At 42.9% G+C, this 15,754-nt stretch overlaps 1 protein-coding gene across 2 annotated transcripts in view; it reads left to right on the forward strand.

Annotated features, from left to right (window-relative positions):
• jmjd1cb (jumonji domain containing 1Cb) overlaps positions 1 to 15,754 on the forward strand; it is a gene marked incomplete at its 5' end in the record, with an annotated part of 219,480 nt that overhangs the window by 62,055 nt on the left and 141,671 nt on the right. For both annotated transcript variants that reach the window (XM_083933314.1, XM_083933315.1), the window contains one exon: positions 11,142 to 11,342. In XM_083933314.1, coding sequence (XP_083789440.1) covers positions 11,142 to 11,342 — 201 coding nt within the window. The remainder of the gene's footprint in view (positions 1 to 11,141; positions 11,343 to 15,754) is intronic.

Raw genomic sequence — 15,754 nt, forward strand, 5'->3', positions numbered from 1 at the left:
AGTACCCTAAAGCCCGGGTCGCGGTCCGGAAGGACAGTGTGACACACTAACATACACAGAGCTGCAGAACAGGTGAATATATATGCAACAAAATAAAACAAACACTGGACTTTTGTTTCAGAAAATAATCCTGTCTGCCTTCTCAGGCTGCAAGCGTGACCGTTCGGCACAGATTGTGTTCCCTGCTGTGGAGAACACACGCTCACTGGGTGTTGAGGAGGCCTGTACACATAAATAAGAGAAGGCCAGACATGAGAGCAAAGGATAAGTTTGTTGCTGGGCCCAGAACCAGGCAGCGGGGTCAGAAGATGTGATGGTTAGTGGCAATTCCCATTACATCTGGACCTCCCTTTTGGCACGCTCTTTCATTGACATCACCCGCTCCTGTGAGGTCCTCTTCAAGAGCATCCTCCTCAGCAAAAAGCTTCTCCAATGGAGACTTTTTGGGGTGTTTGAAAGGAGGAGGCTGCTAAACCGACAGAACAGTTTTCAGTTAAAAAAACAACAACAAAAAAAACATTAAAAACGAATTTCATCATGGCTGAGAAGAACATACCAAACATAATTTCAGTAATCTACTTACATTCTCCTCTTCCTTGCTCCCAGCAGACTTCACATCGTCCTCTTAGTTTCCCTCACCCTGCATAACTTCACTTTCTTCATCATAGTCTGCTGCCAACTACAGAGGACATAATATGGGGAGAGACCAGTAGATTAATAATAATAATAATAATTATAATAATAATGATGGATGGAATAAGAATAAAATTAAAACAGCAGTGAACTGTCTTTGCCAATAGTACAGAAAGTTTTTACAGTCTATATTAGAATATGTGTAAGTAAAGGCATATGTGAATGTGATTTACAGTAGAGTTGTTGTAATCAGTTGATTAAAAAATTATGAACAGTACAGTGTTACTGTGTGGGTAATGTAAAATGTAAATGAAATATAAAATGTTAAGGACTGACGGGAAGATAGTATATATTTGTGTATGAATAACATTTCACCTGCCCAGAGTTTGCCAGCAACTTCCCCTTGATCCGTTCCCAGACTGTAATGTTGTCTTCCATCTTATTCTTGAAGCGGGGATCTATGGCAGTGGCTTCTTCCAAAAAGAAACCTGATGTCATAATTCTTTCAACAATGAAAACAAAAATAATATTGTGTCAAGTCACAGGAATAGAAGTATTCAAAGCCTTTTTAATCATCATTCATTTGATATCCTCAGTCATCATTACTTTGTACCGGGTAGACAGGTTTCCTCAGACCCTTTTCTTCAAGTCGGCTACAAATGTTGTGTCTACATTTTCAGCAGCGAAATGTTTCTCAAGCTTTTGGATGATCAGCAGGATCTGTCCAACTGTTGGGCTTTTTTCAGTGGAAACACAGAGTGTACAGGTGTAGGTGTATCAGCCTGATAAAGTCTTCTGCTTTGGTAAAGTCACCATCGGCCAGCCGATCAAGCCTGTGTGCCAAAGAACACCTTTTCGAAGTTCAAAATATTGATTTTTCTCTCTCTTTAAACAAAGACAGTGCTATTTGATAAGTGAGTTTGAATTAATTCCATTTCATAATTCAGCAAACCAGTGTGCTAACTTCTTTCTTAGTACCTTATGCACTTTCTTAACTTGTTTATATATTTATATTCAATTTACATTTTAAATCATCCTGCACACAATAATCATGATTACTTTGTTCATATTATGTGTGAGGTGCATGCCTCCATTAGCACATACATAGACGGATAGGTCTTTGTGCTGGTGGCCCATCTTTCTATCTCTACCTGTCCCTCTCCATATTCTTTCTGAGCTGCTGATCCAAGCTGGCTGCTTGTATTGCAGGGTATTGCTCAAGGAATCTCTCGACCATTAAGAAGAGAGAATTCCACCTTGTTCTCACATCGAGAATGAGTGAATGTTGAGGAAGGTCTGACATGAACAAGAAAATCACAAATACATAGAGAATTAACATCAATATGACTTGCAACCTTTATTTTGTGTAATTAGACAGATTTTTTTTTGTAATATATGCATAATGTGCATTACAGTGTGTGCAGTGCACCACTAAAAGAATGGATTTGCTTTAATTTGATCATTGTGGTATCTAATTAAACTCAAACATTGATTCTTACTTAGGGCATCCTGCTTCTCTCTTAGAACGACCTTTGCCATCACCGACCTCTTCATCCACACAACGACGGCATGTATCTTCGCAGTCCATTGAGACACTAGGCTACTGGAGTAGACGCTTTGAGCTGCTAAGTTAAGGGAATGGGCGAAGCAGCCGATTTTCACAAACTGCAGCCGTTTTATTGCTTCGTCCATATTGGCTGCATTATCCACAGTTACAGCCACTATCTTTTCAAACACGCCAAACTCTTTTAGGATGTCGCTGATTTCCTCAGCTACCACAATTCCTGTTTGGGCTGTGTAGACGGCCTTTGTTGTCGGGACTTCTTGCCTCATGTTACCTTCCACTAAATAGTGCACTGTGACAGTTAAGTAGTGGTCTTGCGTGAGGCTAGTCCAGCCGTCACAAGAGAGAGCGATGTTGCTGACCTCACTCAGCTCTGAGATAATGTTGGACTTTTCTACCTGATACCAAGATTGTATTAGTGTATTAGCTAAGTAGTCCCTTGTATGGATCAGATTCCTGCAAGAACAAAACAAACAAAGTTATAATAAATACATTTAAATTAGCATTTCACTTTTACACAGAGCATAGAGCAAGACAGGGGAACTTTAGTATAGCCCCTTTTTCTTTCTTTTTATTATTTACTTGCCTAAATGTGGGAAATTCCACCTCTGAGAGAGGATGAAGCCTTTTCACAACATAGGCTGTCACTTTTCTGTGACATTCCTGGATTTGCTCTTCAGACAGCTAACCCCTTGCTGCTAGCTTGAATTGGGTCACGGACACGGTTTCATGTCGTTGACATAGCGCTGCTTGTTGCAGCAACGACTCTGCTCGCTGACCGGTACTATTAGCAGCAGCAGGCTGGCTAACGTTAGCCTGATTGAGCGAGCGTTCGACAACTGTTAACAGATTTTACACAGTTTTAGCAATAGCAAAAGTTAGCCTACAACTTCAGCTAGTTTGTTAAAAATATAAGACAACAATAATTGTCACTAACCTGATTCCGTTTGAAATGAGGAAGGTTGACTGTCCGAAGTAGAGGAAGCGGCTGGAGCAGGAGATCGACACAATAACTCAAGCACAGTACACATATGTTGCACTGTGCTAATCCATCTTTTTTCGAATTAAAATGAAGCCAGACTTTCAAGCGAAGTTTTCTGCCATCGATGTTGAGTGAGTGAAGTTCTTCGTTCGAGCGCGAAGTCTCCGCACGCTGGGTGGAGTAATACAAACAAAGGAGTGCGAAGGTTTAAGAACCAAAAAAAAAAGGATCAAAAATTCAAACAACGGAACCGGACGTTAGGAACTGGTTCCTATTTAGAACCCAACCCTAGTGAAGAGAGGGGCAGTGCTGTCAACTGATCACCATCTGGTGATGAGTTGGGTCAGAGGATGGGGGAAGATTCTGAACAGACCAGGTAAGCCCAAACGAGTAGTGCAGGTGAACTGGGAACGTCTGGAGGAGGCCCCTGTCTGAGAGATCTTCAGTTGTTCAAAGCTTCCATTGCTGAAGCTGCGGCGATGAGCTGTGGCCTCAAGGTCTTAGGTTCCTCAAGCGGCGATAACCCTCGAACACCGTGATGGACACTGGTGGTCAGGGACGCTGTCCGACTGAAGAAGGAGTCCTTCCGGGATATTTTATCCCAGAAGACTCCGGAGGCAGTCGCAAGGTACTGACGGGCCAGACGAGCTGCACCCTCTGCCATGTCAGAGGCAAAGCAGCGGGTGTGGAAGAAGTTTGGAGAAGTCATGGAGAAGGACTTTGGGGCGGCACCAAGGTGCTTCTGGAAAACCATTCGGCACCTCGGGAGGGGGAAACAGGCCAAGCCCTTTACAGTAAGGACCAGACTCTGGTGAAATCAGCTGATGAGGTAATCGGGCGGGGTAAGGAGCACTTTGAGGAACTACTTTATCCCACTAACACGCCCTCTTTTGTAGAGACAGAGCTGGAGGCTGATGGGGGATCATTGGCAATATCTCCGGCGGAAGTCACTGAGGTAGTCAACAACTCCACAGTGGCAAAGCCCTGGGGGTTGATGAGATTCGTCCAGAAATGCTGCAAACTTTGGGTGTGGAGGGGCTGTCTTGGATAGCATGTCTCTTCAACATTTCGTGGAAGTCTGGGACAGTGCCAAGGGAGTGGCAGACCAGGGTGGTGGTTCCCATGGAGTGAGTGCCAATCACAGGGGTATCACACTACTTAGCCTCCCTGGTAAAGTTCGTCCTATAGTCGAACCTCAGATTAAAAAGGAACAATGCGGATTCCATCCTGGACGTGGAACAATGGAGCAGCTCTTCACTCTCGCAAGAATCCTGGAGGGGGCCTGGGAGTATGCCCATCCAGTCTGCATGTGCTTTGTGGATGTGGAGAAGGCCTATGACCAGGTCCCCCAGGAGATACTGTGGGTGGTGCTGCGGGAGTATGGGCTGAGAAGGTCACTTCTGTGGGCCATCCAATCTTGGTACACTCAATGCGAGAGCTGTGTCCAGATCCTCAACTTTAAGTCGGATTCGTTTCCCGTGGGGTTGGCCCCTGCCAGGGGTGCACTTTGTCACCAATCCTGTTTGTGATTTCTTGGACAGGATATTGAGGCGTAGTCGTGGTGGGGAGGGGTTGCAGTTCGGTGGACTGAGGATCTCGTCTCTGCTTTTTGCAGATGATGTGGTCCTAATTGTCAGTGACCTTCAGCACTCACTGGATCGGTTCGCAGTGTGAAACGGCTTGGATGAGGATCAGCACCTCTAAATCTGAGGCCATGGCAGGAAACCGGTGGATTGCTAACTCCGGGTAGGGATGAATCCTTACACCAAGTGAAGGAATCCTTACCCCAAGTGAAGGAGTTCCAGTACCTCGGGATCTTGTTCATGAGTGAGGTGACGATGGAGCATGAGTTTGGCAGGAGAAACAGAGCTGCGGGGGCGGGGTATTGCAGTCGCTCTACCGCACCGTTGAGCCGGAAGGCAAAGCTCTTGATCTACCGGTCGATCTTCGTTCCTATCATCACCTATGGTCATGAAAGCTGGGTCATGAGCGAAAGTACGAGGTCGCGGGTACAATCGGCCGAAATGGGTTTTTTCAGGAAGGTGGCTAGAGTTTCCCTTAGGGATAGGGTGAGAAGTTCAGCCATTCGTGAGGAACTCGGTGTAGAGCCGCTGCTCCTTTGCGTTGAAAGGAGCCAGTTGAGGTAGTTCTGGCATCTATTAATGCCCCCTGGGCGCCTCCCTAGGGAGGTGTTCCAGGCACGTCCAGCTGGGAGGAGGCTCAGGGAAGACCCAGGACTAGGTGGAGAGATTATATCTCCACACTGGCCTGGGAACGCCTCGAGATCCCCCAGTTAGAGCTGGTCAATGTGGCCCAGGAAAGGGAAGTTTGGGGTCCCCTGCTAAAGCTGCTGCTCCTGCGACCCGACCCCGGATAAGCGGTTGAAGATGAGATGAGATGAAAAGATTAGTTATTTTTTTGTTTTCATCTGTCATCCTCCTTATTATCCACTCTCCTTTTGTCTCTTTGCTCTTGGCAGTTTCACATGAGCACACTTTTTCAGCCTCAGTTGCTATCTTTATCACTGCTTTTCTGAGCATCTTCTCCCTCCCTTTTTTCTACATAAAAGCACTCTGATGGCTCTGCTTTTTGTTTTATTGGAGTAGATCTCAAATGCCACTTGGTCACTCTTGCAGTATTTTATCCATCAGGACCTCATTCATACACAAACTGATACAAAGTACGACTAGTGGAAAAGCTTTGGTTGAAATACCTTGACTCCCTGTAATTTTATGTGTGTGATTGTTGCTCAATAATAAATAAATACTTAGGCTTGTTAAGCTGGGAACACAACTTTTTATTATTAAGCAAAAATAATAAATAGAAAAAGCATAGACTTGGGCTCTAAACACAAAATAATCCACATAATAAGTAATACAATATCATAAATAATAAAAATAATAATCATAAAATAATAAAAATAATAACCATTAAAAAAACCTAACTTCTATTATATCAGTCCTCTCAGAAATAGACAGTGTACCATCCCAGTGTCACCCACGCTCTATTCTATATTCTGTTTATATGTTTTTTTCTCTGGCGCTCTAGTTCAAAGGCAGATTTTGCTGTTCTATCTACATTGGTTGTTTGCATTCATGCCTTGTTCTCATTGGCTGCCAGCTGCCTCCAGTGCAGCCAGCCAGAGAGCTGTTCTGCAGCTGTTAGTGATGGGCAGATTATACACTGCTGCACTGCTAAACACACATTAATTTATGTATACAGTCATAAAGTGTACATGAACGTGCGAAACAAAAAATCATAGAGATGCTTCTATATACATCACATACACATTGATTAAGCAGTACAACTCTGGACTTCCACTGACTCTATGATGGGAGTCAAACAGACTTGGACATTCTGAAATAACAATACAAGAGTTGGCACTATTATAATTGAAGGACACTTGTGTTCCTACCTTTGAGTGACTTTTTTAAATTTTAGTATTTTGCTTATTCATAATCATCAGGAAAAAACATTGACCATCCCTTCAGTTGTAGACATATGATCCAATTCACAATTGTCACAAACCTATTTCCCTGCCAAGTTAAATAAAGCCACAACTAACAGTAGCTATTAATGGTATTGATGCTGCTGACACCCTGTTGAACGATAAGTGGCAATTCCAGGTAGCATCATCAAGAGCACTGCTACAGAGTCACACACACACCATCTGCACCGGGTGACCTGAGTCAGTGGTAAGCTTCATTCTTGTGTTCAGTTGGTGTTGTGAGCAGGCCATGAGAACAGAATGACAAAGCCTGCAGGTTAGTGAGAGCTGATGGTGCTTGTATGAGATGCTGCACAATATTTCAAGTATGACACCTGCTCTCCTTTGTTCTCCTGTCTCTTCTTTCTGCTGCTCACTGTGGCTGACAGAAGCCTACTGATTCAGAGGTGTTTGTGTGTGTGTGTGTGTGTGTGTGTGTGTGTGTGTGTGTGTGTGTGTGTGTGTGTGTGTGTGTGTGTGTGTGTGTGTGTGTGTGTGTGTGTGTGTGTGTGTGTGTGTGTGTGTGTGTGTGTGTGTGTGTGTGTGTGTGTGTGTGTGTGTGTGTGTGTGTGTGTGGCCAATGCTCACTGCTGCCTGCTGTAACTATAGCAACAGAATTTTCCCATTCCCTTCATGTGTATGTTTTTTTCCGACTGAATACTCAGTGTACCCTTTGTGTGTGTGTGTTTGTGTAGACAGACTACAGTATTACCCTTGCTCTGAACGTGTGGAGGTTATTAATATACTTGCTGATAGTAATCAGTGCATGCAGATGGATTGTATGCGTGTGTACTGTACATGATCATAATCTATATGCAGAGGAATGCATGATGATCAGTAGAGACCCTAGATCCACCAGCAGAAATGTATGTGACCACACGCACACGCACATGCACACACACAGTGATTTACAGAATAGGTTGAACAGGGATGCCTCACTCTCCCTGTCAGAGAGTCAGATCCTACAGAGATAGACAAGGCGGGCTGGGCCTAAAAGATGTTTTTATTTGGTTCTGGTTTTCAACCGACCCTGTCAATTTACAGTATGTGCGATCCAAATTATTTTATGAGCTTGGGGAAGAAATAATAGTAATCAAAAAAAGTTCAAATACACAAATAAGAAATTGAAAAGAAAATGTTGAACCTAGGTATCTCATGACACTACAGTGACAAAGAAACAGTGACTAATGGATTGCAGTTGGGTGTTAACTGTGTTATCAGTGAGATGATTGGCTGTTTTTATTTCTGTTAGTTTCTATTCTAAATGCTGCCACACTTAGAAACTTACAAAACACTTAGTCATTAATGAGATTAAGTTGGTAATAACTCAACAGCACTTCAATGTGGATTCTGTACAAGATCAAGAACCATTCTTATGCTTTTTCTGAGTCGCAAGAACAACATGCAGCGAGCAACGACTCAGCTGTATGGAGGTATTTTACCTAGTTCAGTCAACTGAAATACAGAAATAAAGATACAAATGTACACTGTAACAATAGCCTGTGTTCCGATTTTAATAGTCACTAAAAATGACAATTAGCACAAATGCTAACTTAACATTGAAATTGCCATAGATTGGCTAGTGCGATTAACATCTGTCATTCAATTTAAATCTGGTCGGTTGCCTCTAAAGACCTTTGTGACGCTAAAATGCGAAGCTTTTGAGGATTCACGGAACACTGGCATTTTGATCAATATTGAAACGATATTGAATAGAATAGTGACCTGATGATTTTCCATATGTATAACTATGATCTCAGTAACTGACTAACTTTCTGCAACCATAATAATCCACCCAGAGGAATTCATCAAGTGTCAAATGTTTCTTTCCCCTTTATGTCTTTGTTTTTTTTTTACACACACACACACACACACACACACACACACACACACACACACACACACACACACACACACACACACACACACACAGACACGTCCACAGAGTTGTGTGTCTTGAATTTTGTAGCTCCTTTACTAAAAACATACTAATTTCCGCAAAATTAGACATAATAAAAAAGAGAAGCAAATATATTCGATGAGAATGATGGGCATATAAAAGGCTTCAGAGTCACTGTCGGTATGGATGGAAGTATGTTGGTGTTTGGAATAATTAAAAGACAGGTGAACGTAAGAGTATAAATTACAATGCAAACAGTCTCCACTCTGTTCAGTGGTTTTATTTTACTGAGAAGGACTGCATTTGTACACATTTCATGCCTTTTTTTGACCCTTTTCACAAGACCTTATTTACTCCAAAGTGTCCCAAGTAGTGTCTTGTTGAAGCCCAAAACAGATTAACTTTTGGATTACGTTTGTTTAACGACACCAGAATCACAATAAGCTTTATTGGCTAAGTATACCTACATACAAGAAATTTGACTATGGTTTTGTTGTTACTCTTAATGAACAAATAATGGACTTACAGCAAAGCCAAAAAGCTGAACAAAGAAAAACTAAAACACTTTACTACTGTGTACAAACATTAGTAGAAGTAGAAGTCCACAAATGTTATATTATATCAATGTTTGTGATCATTATTCACGTAATTGATGTTAAAACATTTAGTTGACATATCAGTCAGTTTATTGAAAGTAAGTTGATCAAAAACTGTTAACATTTGCTTGACTTCATTAGCTATTAAAAAACAGTTGAAGTTGTATTCTTTAAGATTTTCATCTATTTAATTGTCTTTTTTTTAAGTTCCTATCTATCACAGAGTGAGTTAAAACAATGGTGATTGATCATGTGACCCACTAATGAAAGCACTTGTTGCCTTTTTGCTGAGTATTCACATCTGTGTGTCTGTGGAGACATTCCCTCTCTAGATAGAAAGAAGCCGCCATGTTAGTGACGCTGCTGACAGCGGTTGGTCTGTCGGCCCAGATCATCACCAACCGTTATACTGTGTTCACTTGAATCTGAAATCAAGGACTTCCAACTTCTGATTCAGGCTTGTAGTAAGAGCAGAAGTGTAATAGGAACGTGTGTGTATTGATTTAAGACACACATAGTGACTGTGAATGTGACAAGATGGAGCCTCTGTAAGAACAGGCTGGCCTGCAGTTACATCTTACCACCAAAGAGGCCGCTAGAAATAAGATATCTCAATTCTTATGGAGTACAACTTTAACTAATACAGTTGATGAATCAGTAATGAACATAATTGCTAGTTGTATCGCTAAATGACATTACGCTGAAAGAATGAGCTGTGAAGTAATGACAAATGTTAAGGACACTCAGCTGAACTGAAATGGAGGTTAACCTTTGTTGTAGAGATGAAAGGATGGATGGAGGATGTAAGAGCAATACATCAGATCAGATGGGTAGAGGGAGCAGTGTCCTGGAATGACTTCTAGTGAAACAACTGAAACAGGCATCGGTTATCAGTGGAGATGGAGGTGTAGAGTGAAACAGGTCCATATGACATGAAGGATAGAGGGAGGTATTAATAAACAGATAGGTGTAGGTCATAAGCACGGAGACTGCAGTAACACTAAACAAAGGACAGACTGAGGTAACAGCCTCAGTGCCTGCTGGCAGGGAGTGATCACTCAGTTGACTGCAGTAGTGCGTTATAGGAGAGAGAGAGGGAGGGTTGGAGGCTGACTGAGGAGAGATGCACTCGCTGATCCCTCTTCCTGTCTCTGCCTATGGAGGGGAGAGTGGGGAAGTGGTCTGTTATTTAGTAGGAGGAATGAGGGAACAGATAGGAAGAACATCAGACACGAGGGAGTGAGGATGAAATGAGGAGATGAAGAAATGAAGATGGCTAATGCACGTACACAGACACACAGACACACAGACACACACACACACACACACACACACACACACACACACACACACACACACACACACACACACACACACACACACACTTTGTCATGGCTTCCTCCAGTGATGGAAAATGCTCCTGGTACCACTTTAATATGTCACCGTATTTGCTTTGTAACAACTCCCAATCTGTGTTTTCCGACACCGACCTCCATATACTCATGTGTTACTTAACAGTACAGTAACAGTTCCATCTCGTCAACGAGACAAGATAAGAAATCTCTGGTATTTTCTGTATTTTTAACTTCTACATCCATGATTTTCCTCAGAGTAAAGTTAGAAAATCTGCTTCCTGTTTACACTGCCACATGGTTTCCCAGTGTACATGAATGGTCATTTGAAATGTGAACTCAGGTTGTGTTAATATGATAGGCATTATTTCTGATACAGTGCTAAAACATTGGATGGAGATCATTTTAGTTTTGAAACAGCGTTTTTGAATGAAAACGTAGCAGTATGGATGTAGCCTTAATATGCTGTTCACTTTGATTTCAAGTTCAAGTTCTTCTTCTTCTTCTTCTTCTTCTTCTTCTTCTTCTTCTTCTTCTTCTTCTTCTTCTCCTTCTCCTTCTCTCTAACTTGCACTGTAGAAATATTTTAATACTGTAATACTAATAATAATTGTCTTTGTTGTGCAGGTATATGTGGAGTTTGACGACCAGGAGTGGGAGAAGAGAGAGTGGGTGAAGGTCTATGAGGATTTCCAGCTGTTTCTACTGGAGCACCAGCTGGTCTTGGCCAAGAGGAAGGAGGGAGCAGGAGGAGGGGGAGGAGCAGGTGGAGGAGCAGGAGGCCTGCTGCAGGGAACCAAGGCCAAACACATACAGTGGCCTGCCCTAGTAAGAACTTTATTTTATATTTAAAGGCTGGACACAATAATAGAAACAGTCAGCCATATGACCACACTTCTCTTCGTCTAAATCTGAAGCCTCAGGATCCTTCTTTATCCTCACCTTGTGTTGTTCCATTTAGTTGTCTTTGTGGTCATTTATTTGTGGAAAATATTTACTGACTGGCAGTCCTGCTGTGTCTACCAGTTGTACTGTGTTGGGCTGTGTCTGTTGAGCTTGCTAGAGATAACATGTTTATTCTTGTTGTGAGGGACTTTCCTAATTTTTAGTTCACCATGTAGCTTTATGATACTCATCGTTTTTGTCTTAGATAGTCTTGTTTCTATTGACTTCACCCAACAACCACTTAAGACACTTATGGTACCTCGCCTGCGTTTCAACTATAAGAAGAGTGTTTAGTTGTTTAGCGCTGTATAGTATATACAAAAAACAACATGTACTGTAACTGTGTTGTTTCCTTTTGTGTAGATTCCTGGTTGTTTTTGATCATGTTCTCATTTAGCAGCAATATGTTGTCAGAGGCCCAGTTTCCATAACCTGACTAAGATGATTTTCATTTCACCTTGCTTCAGCCTAACTCCACTCAACCATCTGGGATCGTTCCATAGTAAAGTGATTTCAGGTGTTGGAGCTGGACAGGACCGCTGGGCAGGGTTTTATAGATGTGACGTAGTGGAGAAGCGACTGTTGTGATTCAGACAACAATGGCGGCTCGCATCAAGGAAGCATATGGATTCATCGGTGTTGTCCAATCTAGAGAATCTTTCTTCTTTAAAAGAATACCAGAGAACAGCTCTGAAGGCTTTTGTTGGTGGAAACCATGTCGCCTGTTCTGTTTGGCTTTTCTTTTCCTCATTCTCATCAGCGTCACGGATTGGTTGCAATGTGAGTGGTTTAAGTAGCATGTCAATAAAGATGATAGACAAGTGGTTTATCCAATCATATGCAAAGATTTTTGATAAGGCCCATCCTCCCGAAATCACTTTCCAATGGAGCGATCCCAGATGGATGAGGGAAGCAAGGAGGAAGGAAATTCATCTAGCAAGAGTCAGGTTACAGTTACCATTTTGTAGGGACGTCAGATCTGTGTGATCCGACCACAGGTGGATAGCTTCCAGTCTGTGTGTTGTCCATCTGAACATGTAAAGATAACCTACATATTTAAATGAAAAATGTTGTGTTGTGTGTGAATTTCAGTTGTTCCTCTTATCTTACATATATCATTATTACAGAAACATGAGATGACTCATGAAAAAGCGATTTCCTACTTCTGACTTTTCTCTCACAAACGAGAAAAGCAGTGTTTGTGTGTAATATGTTCTGAATTTTGGTGTATTTATGAGCATACATATAACAACTTTTACCTGCCATGATTTGCAGGAAAGCAGAAAGAAAGACATTTTAAAAGTCTCTGTGTTGAGCTGGCTGCTGTAGTTTACCGTCATGTTGAGTTCCTACAGATGAAGCCCCATGTTCTTATTTCACTGCTTCACAGTAAAAGCATTTGAATAACAAAACAACCAGGGGCTTTTATTGTGAAGAATTTATAGGAAATAAATGTGTTTGTCCATTTAACAGCTGCTCCGACTTGTCAATATCAACGGCTAATCCTGCAAAAGAACAGGAATATCTTTATGTGGGTCCATTATTTTAAGCTTAAATAAAGGTTATTATCCACAGGTGGCTCCTGGAGTGGCCTTTAAAAGGCAACTGCGGAAAAACTCCAGAGAACTGCCTGACACATCACCGACAGCCTGATTAGAACACCCAGAACACTCTCAGATGTTTCTGTATCATGAGAAATACTTAAAACATAATAATGTTTAAAATGCACAGAGCTACAGGCTTGTTTAGAAAGCCTGTGAATGAGGATTAACTTCCTCTCACACACAGGACGTCAGGTCAGTAGGCGATCCCTAATGTGAATAGGAGTCTCATACCCGTTCTCACTACTATCAGAATGTGGACGCATGCGGCCTGAACCACCTCCGAATGTGTTTTTTGATATCTTATTTCAATGCGTCCTCAATGCATCCTGAGAGTGTTTTCACCTGTAGTTAGAGCTGTTTGGATTAGTGTTGTCACGATACCAAAATTATGAATTCAGTACGATACCTGCGTAAAATATCTCAATACTGATAATGAATCGATACCACGGTGGAAAAATCTAGCACACACACACACAGACAAGCATGAAATTAATCTTTAAGCCTCGAGAAGCAGTGATCACTCTGATTTCTGCATCGAAAATGTTCGATTTTAATAAGTAACAATGAAATGATTAAAAAAATTCCAAGTTGCACATTAATCAGAACATTGAGAAGCACATAATTTCCTTTATGTTTAAGTTTTTGTTGTTACTGCTTGAATGTGCTTTTCATTGAAAGCAGTGTCATAAATCACGGGATGGGGCAAACGGGATCTTTTTACACACACACACTGCCTCTGAAATACTAAAGCTTTGTGTCGCTCACACCTCTTTAGTTCTGCTACTGCTGTTAATGGGTTAATTTTGGGTCAGTGAATTATTTTACATGGCAACAAATGTAATTGACTAACCACTGATCATAATGCAATGATACATTTTACCTTTAACGTTATATTACTGCAATTTCCCAGCTTGGGATCAATAAAGTATTTCTATTGTATTCTACTCTATTCTATTCTATTCTGTTCTATATCATGACAGTGGCCTCACTAGGCAGGCAGTTCATCAGTTCATCATGAGTGTGTACCTCCGAACAATCTTCATCTTGTAATGGGCGAGCCTGTGTTTACTGCTTAGCATCAATTCTCAAACAAAGAGGTCAAATAGAACAGATACCGACTGGGTAAAAAAACACTGAGGAGGTCTTCACATGGTTATTTCAATATAATGTACATTTCCACAGCCGTATTTTATTCAAACAACAACAACACAGTCAACACCTCCCTCCTCTCCATCCTGTGGGCCCGACACTCGCAGGAGGAACCGCTGGGGTCGGGTGCGCTGCTGCACGGGTGGCAGTGAAGGTGAGGGGCCTCGACGGACCAGACACAGGCAGCAGAGGCTGGCTCTGGGGACGTGGAATGTCACCTCTTTGTCGGGGAAGGAGCCAGAGGTTGTGCGGGAGGTGGAGCGCTACCAGTTAGATCTGGTGGGGCTTACCTCCACACACAGTCTCGGTTCTGGAACCGTACTCCTGGATAGGGGTTGGACCCTATTCTACTCTGGAGTTGCCCAGAGTGTGAGGCGCCGGGCGGGCGTGGGAATACTCACAAACCCCTGGCTTAGCGCTGCGGTGTTGGAGGTCACCCCGGTGGACGAGAGGGTCGCCTCCTTACGCCTGCAGGTGGTAGGGGGGAAAACTGACTGTTGTTTGTGCAACAGCAGTTCAGAGTATTCGGCCTTCTTGGAGACCCTGAATGGAGTCCTGCATGGGGCTCCAGAAGGGGACTCCATAGTTCTGCTGGGAGACTTTAACGCCCATGTGAGCAATGATGGCAGTCGTCTGTTATTAGACTTCTGTGCTAGCCACGGATTGTCTATAACTAACACCATGTTCGAACATAAGGATGCTCATAAGTGGTACCAGAGCACCCTAGGCCAAAGGTCGATGATCTATTTTTTTTGTGATCGTATCATCTGATCTGAGGCCGTATGTTTTGGACACTGGAGTGAAGAGAGGGGCAGAGCTGTTAACTGATCACCATCTGGTGATGAGTTGGGTCAGAGGATGGGGGAAGATTCCGGACGGAACTGGGAACGTCTGGAGCAGGCCCCTGTCCGAGCGATCTTCAACTCACACCTCCGGCGGAGCTTTTCTGGCATCCCTGAGGAGGTTGGGGGCTTTTAACCGGAGTGGGCAATGTTCAAATCCATTGCTGAAGCTGCAGCGGTGAGCTGTGGCCTCAAGGTCTTAGGTGCCTCAAGGGGCGGTAACCCTCGAACACCGTGGTGGACACCGGTGGTCAGGGAAGCTGTCCAACTGAAGGAGGCCTTCCGGGATATGTTATCCCAGAAGACTCCAAAGGCAGTTGCAAGTTACCGACGGGCCAGAAGGGCTGCAGCCTCTGCTGTGTCAGAGGCAAGCAGCAGGGGTGGGAGGAGTTCGGAGAACCAAGGTGCTTCTGGAAAACCATTCGACATCTCAGGAGGGGGAAATGGGGAACCCTCCAAGCTGTTTACAGTAAGGACAGGATGCTGGTGACCTCAGCTGATGAGGTAATTTGGCGGTGGACGGAGCACTTTGAGGAACTCCTTAATTTGACAAACACGCCCTCTTTTGTAGAGGCAGAGCTGGAGGCTGATGGGGAATCATTGTCAATATCTCTGGCAGAAGTCACTGAGGTAGTCAAACAACTTCACAGTGGCAAAGCCCCAGGGATTGATGAGATTCGTCCAGAAATGCTGAAAGCTT

The sequence above is a fragment of the Echiichthys vipera genome (assembly GCF_963691815.1).
Source record: "Echiichthys vipera genome assembly, chromosome: 18".
NCBI lineage: Eukaryota > Metazoa > Chordata > Actinopteri > Perciformes > Trachinidae > Echiichthys > Echiichthys vipera.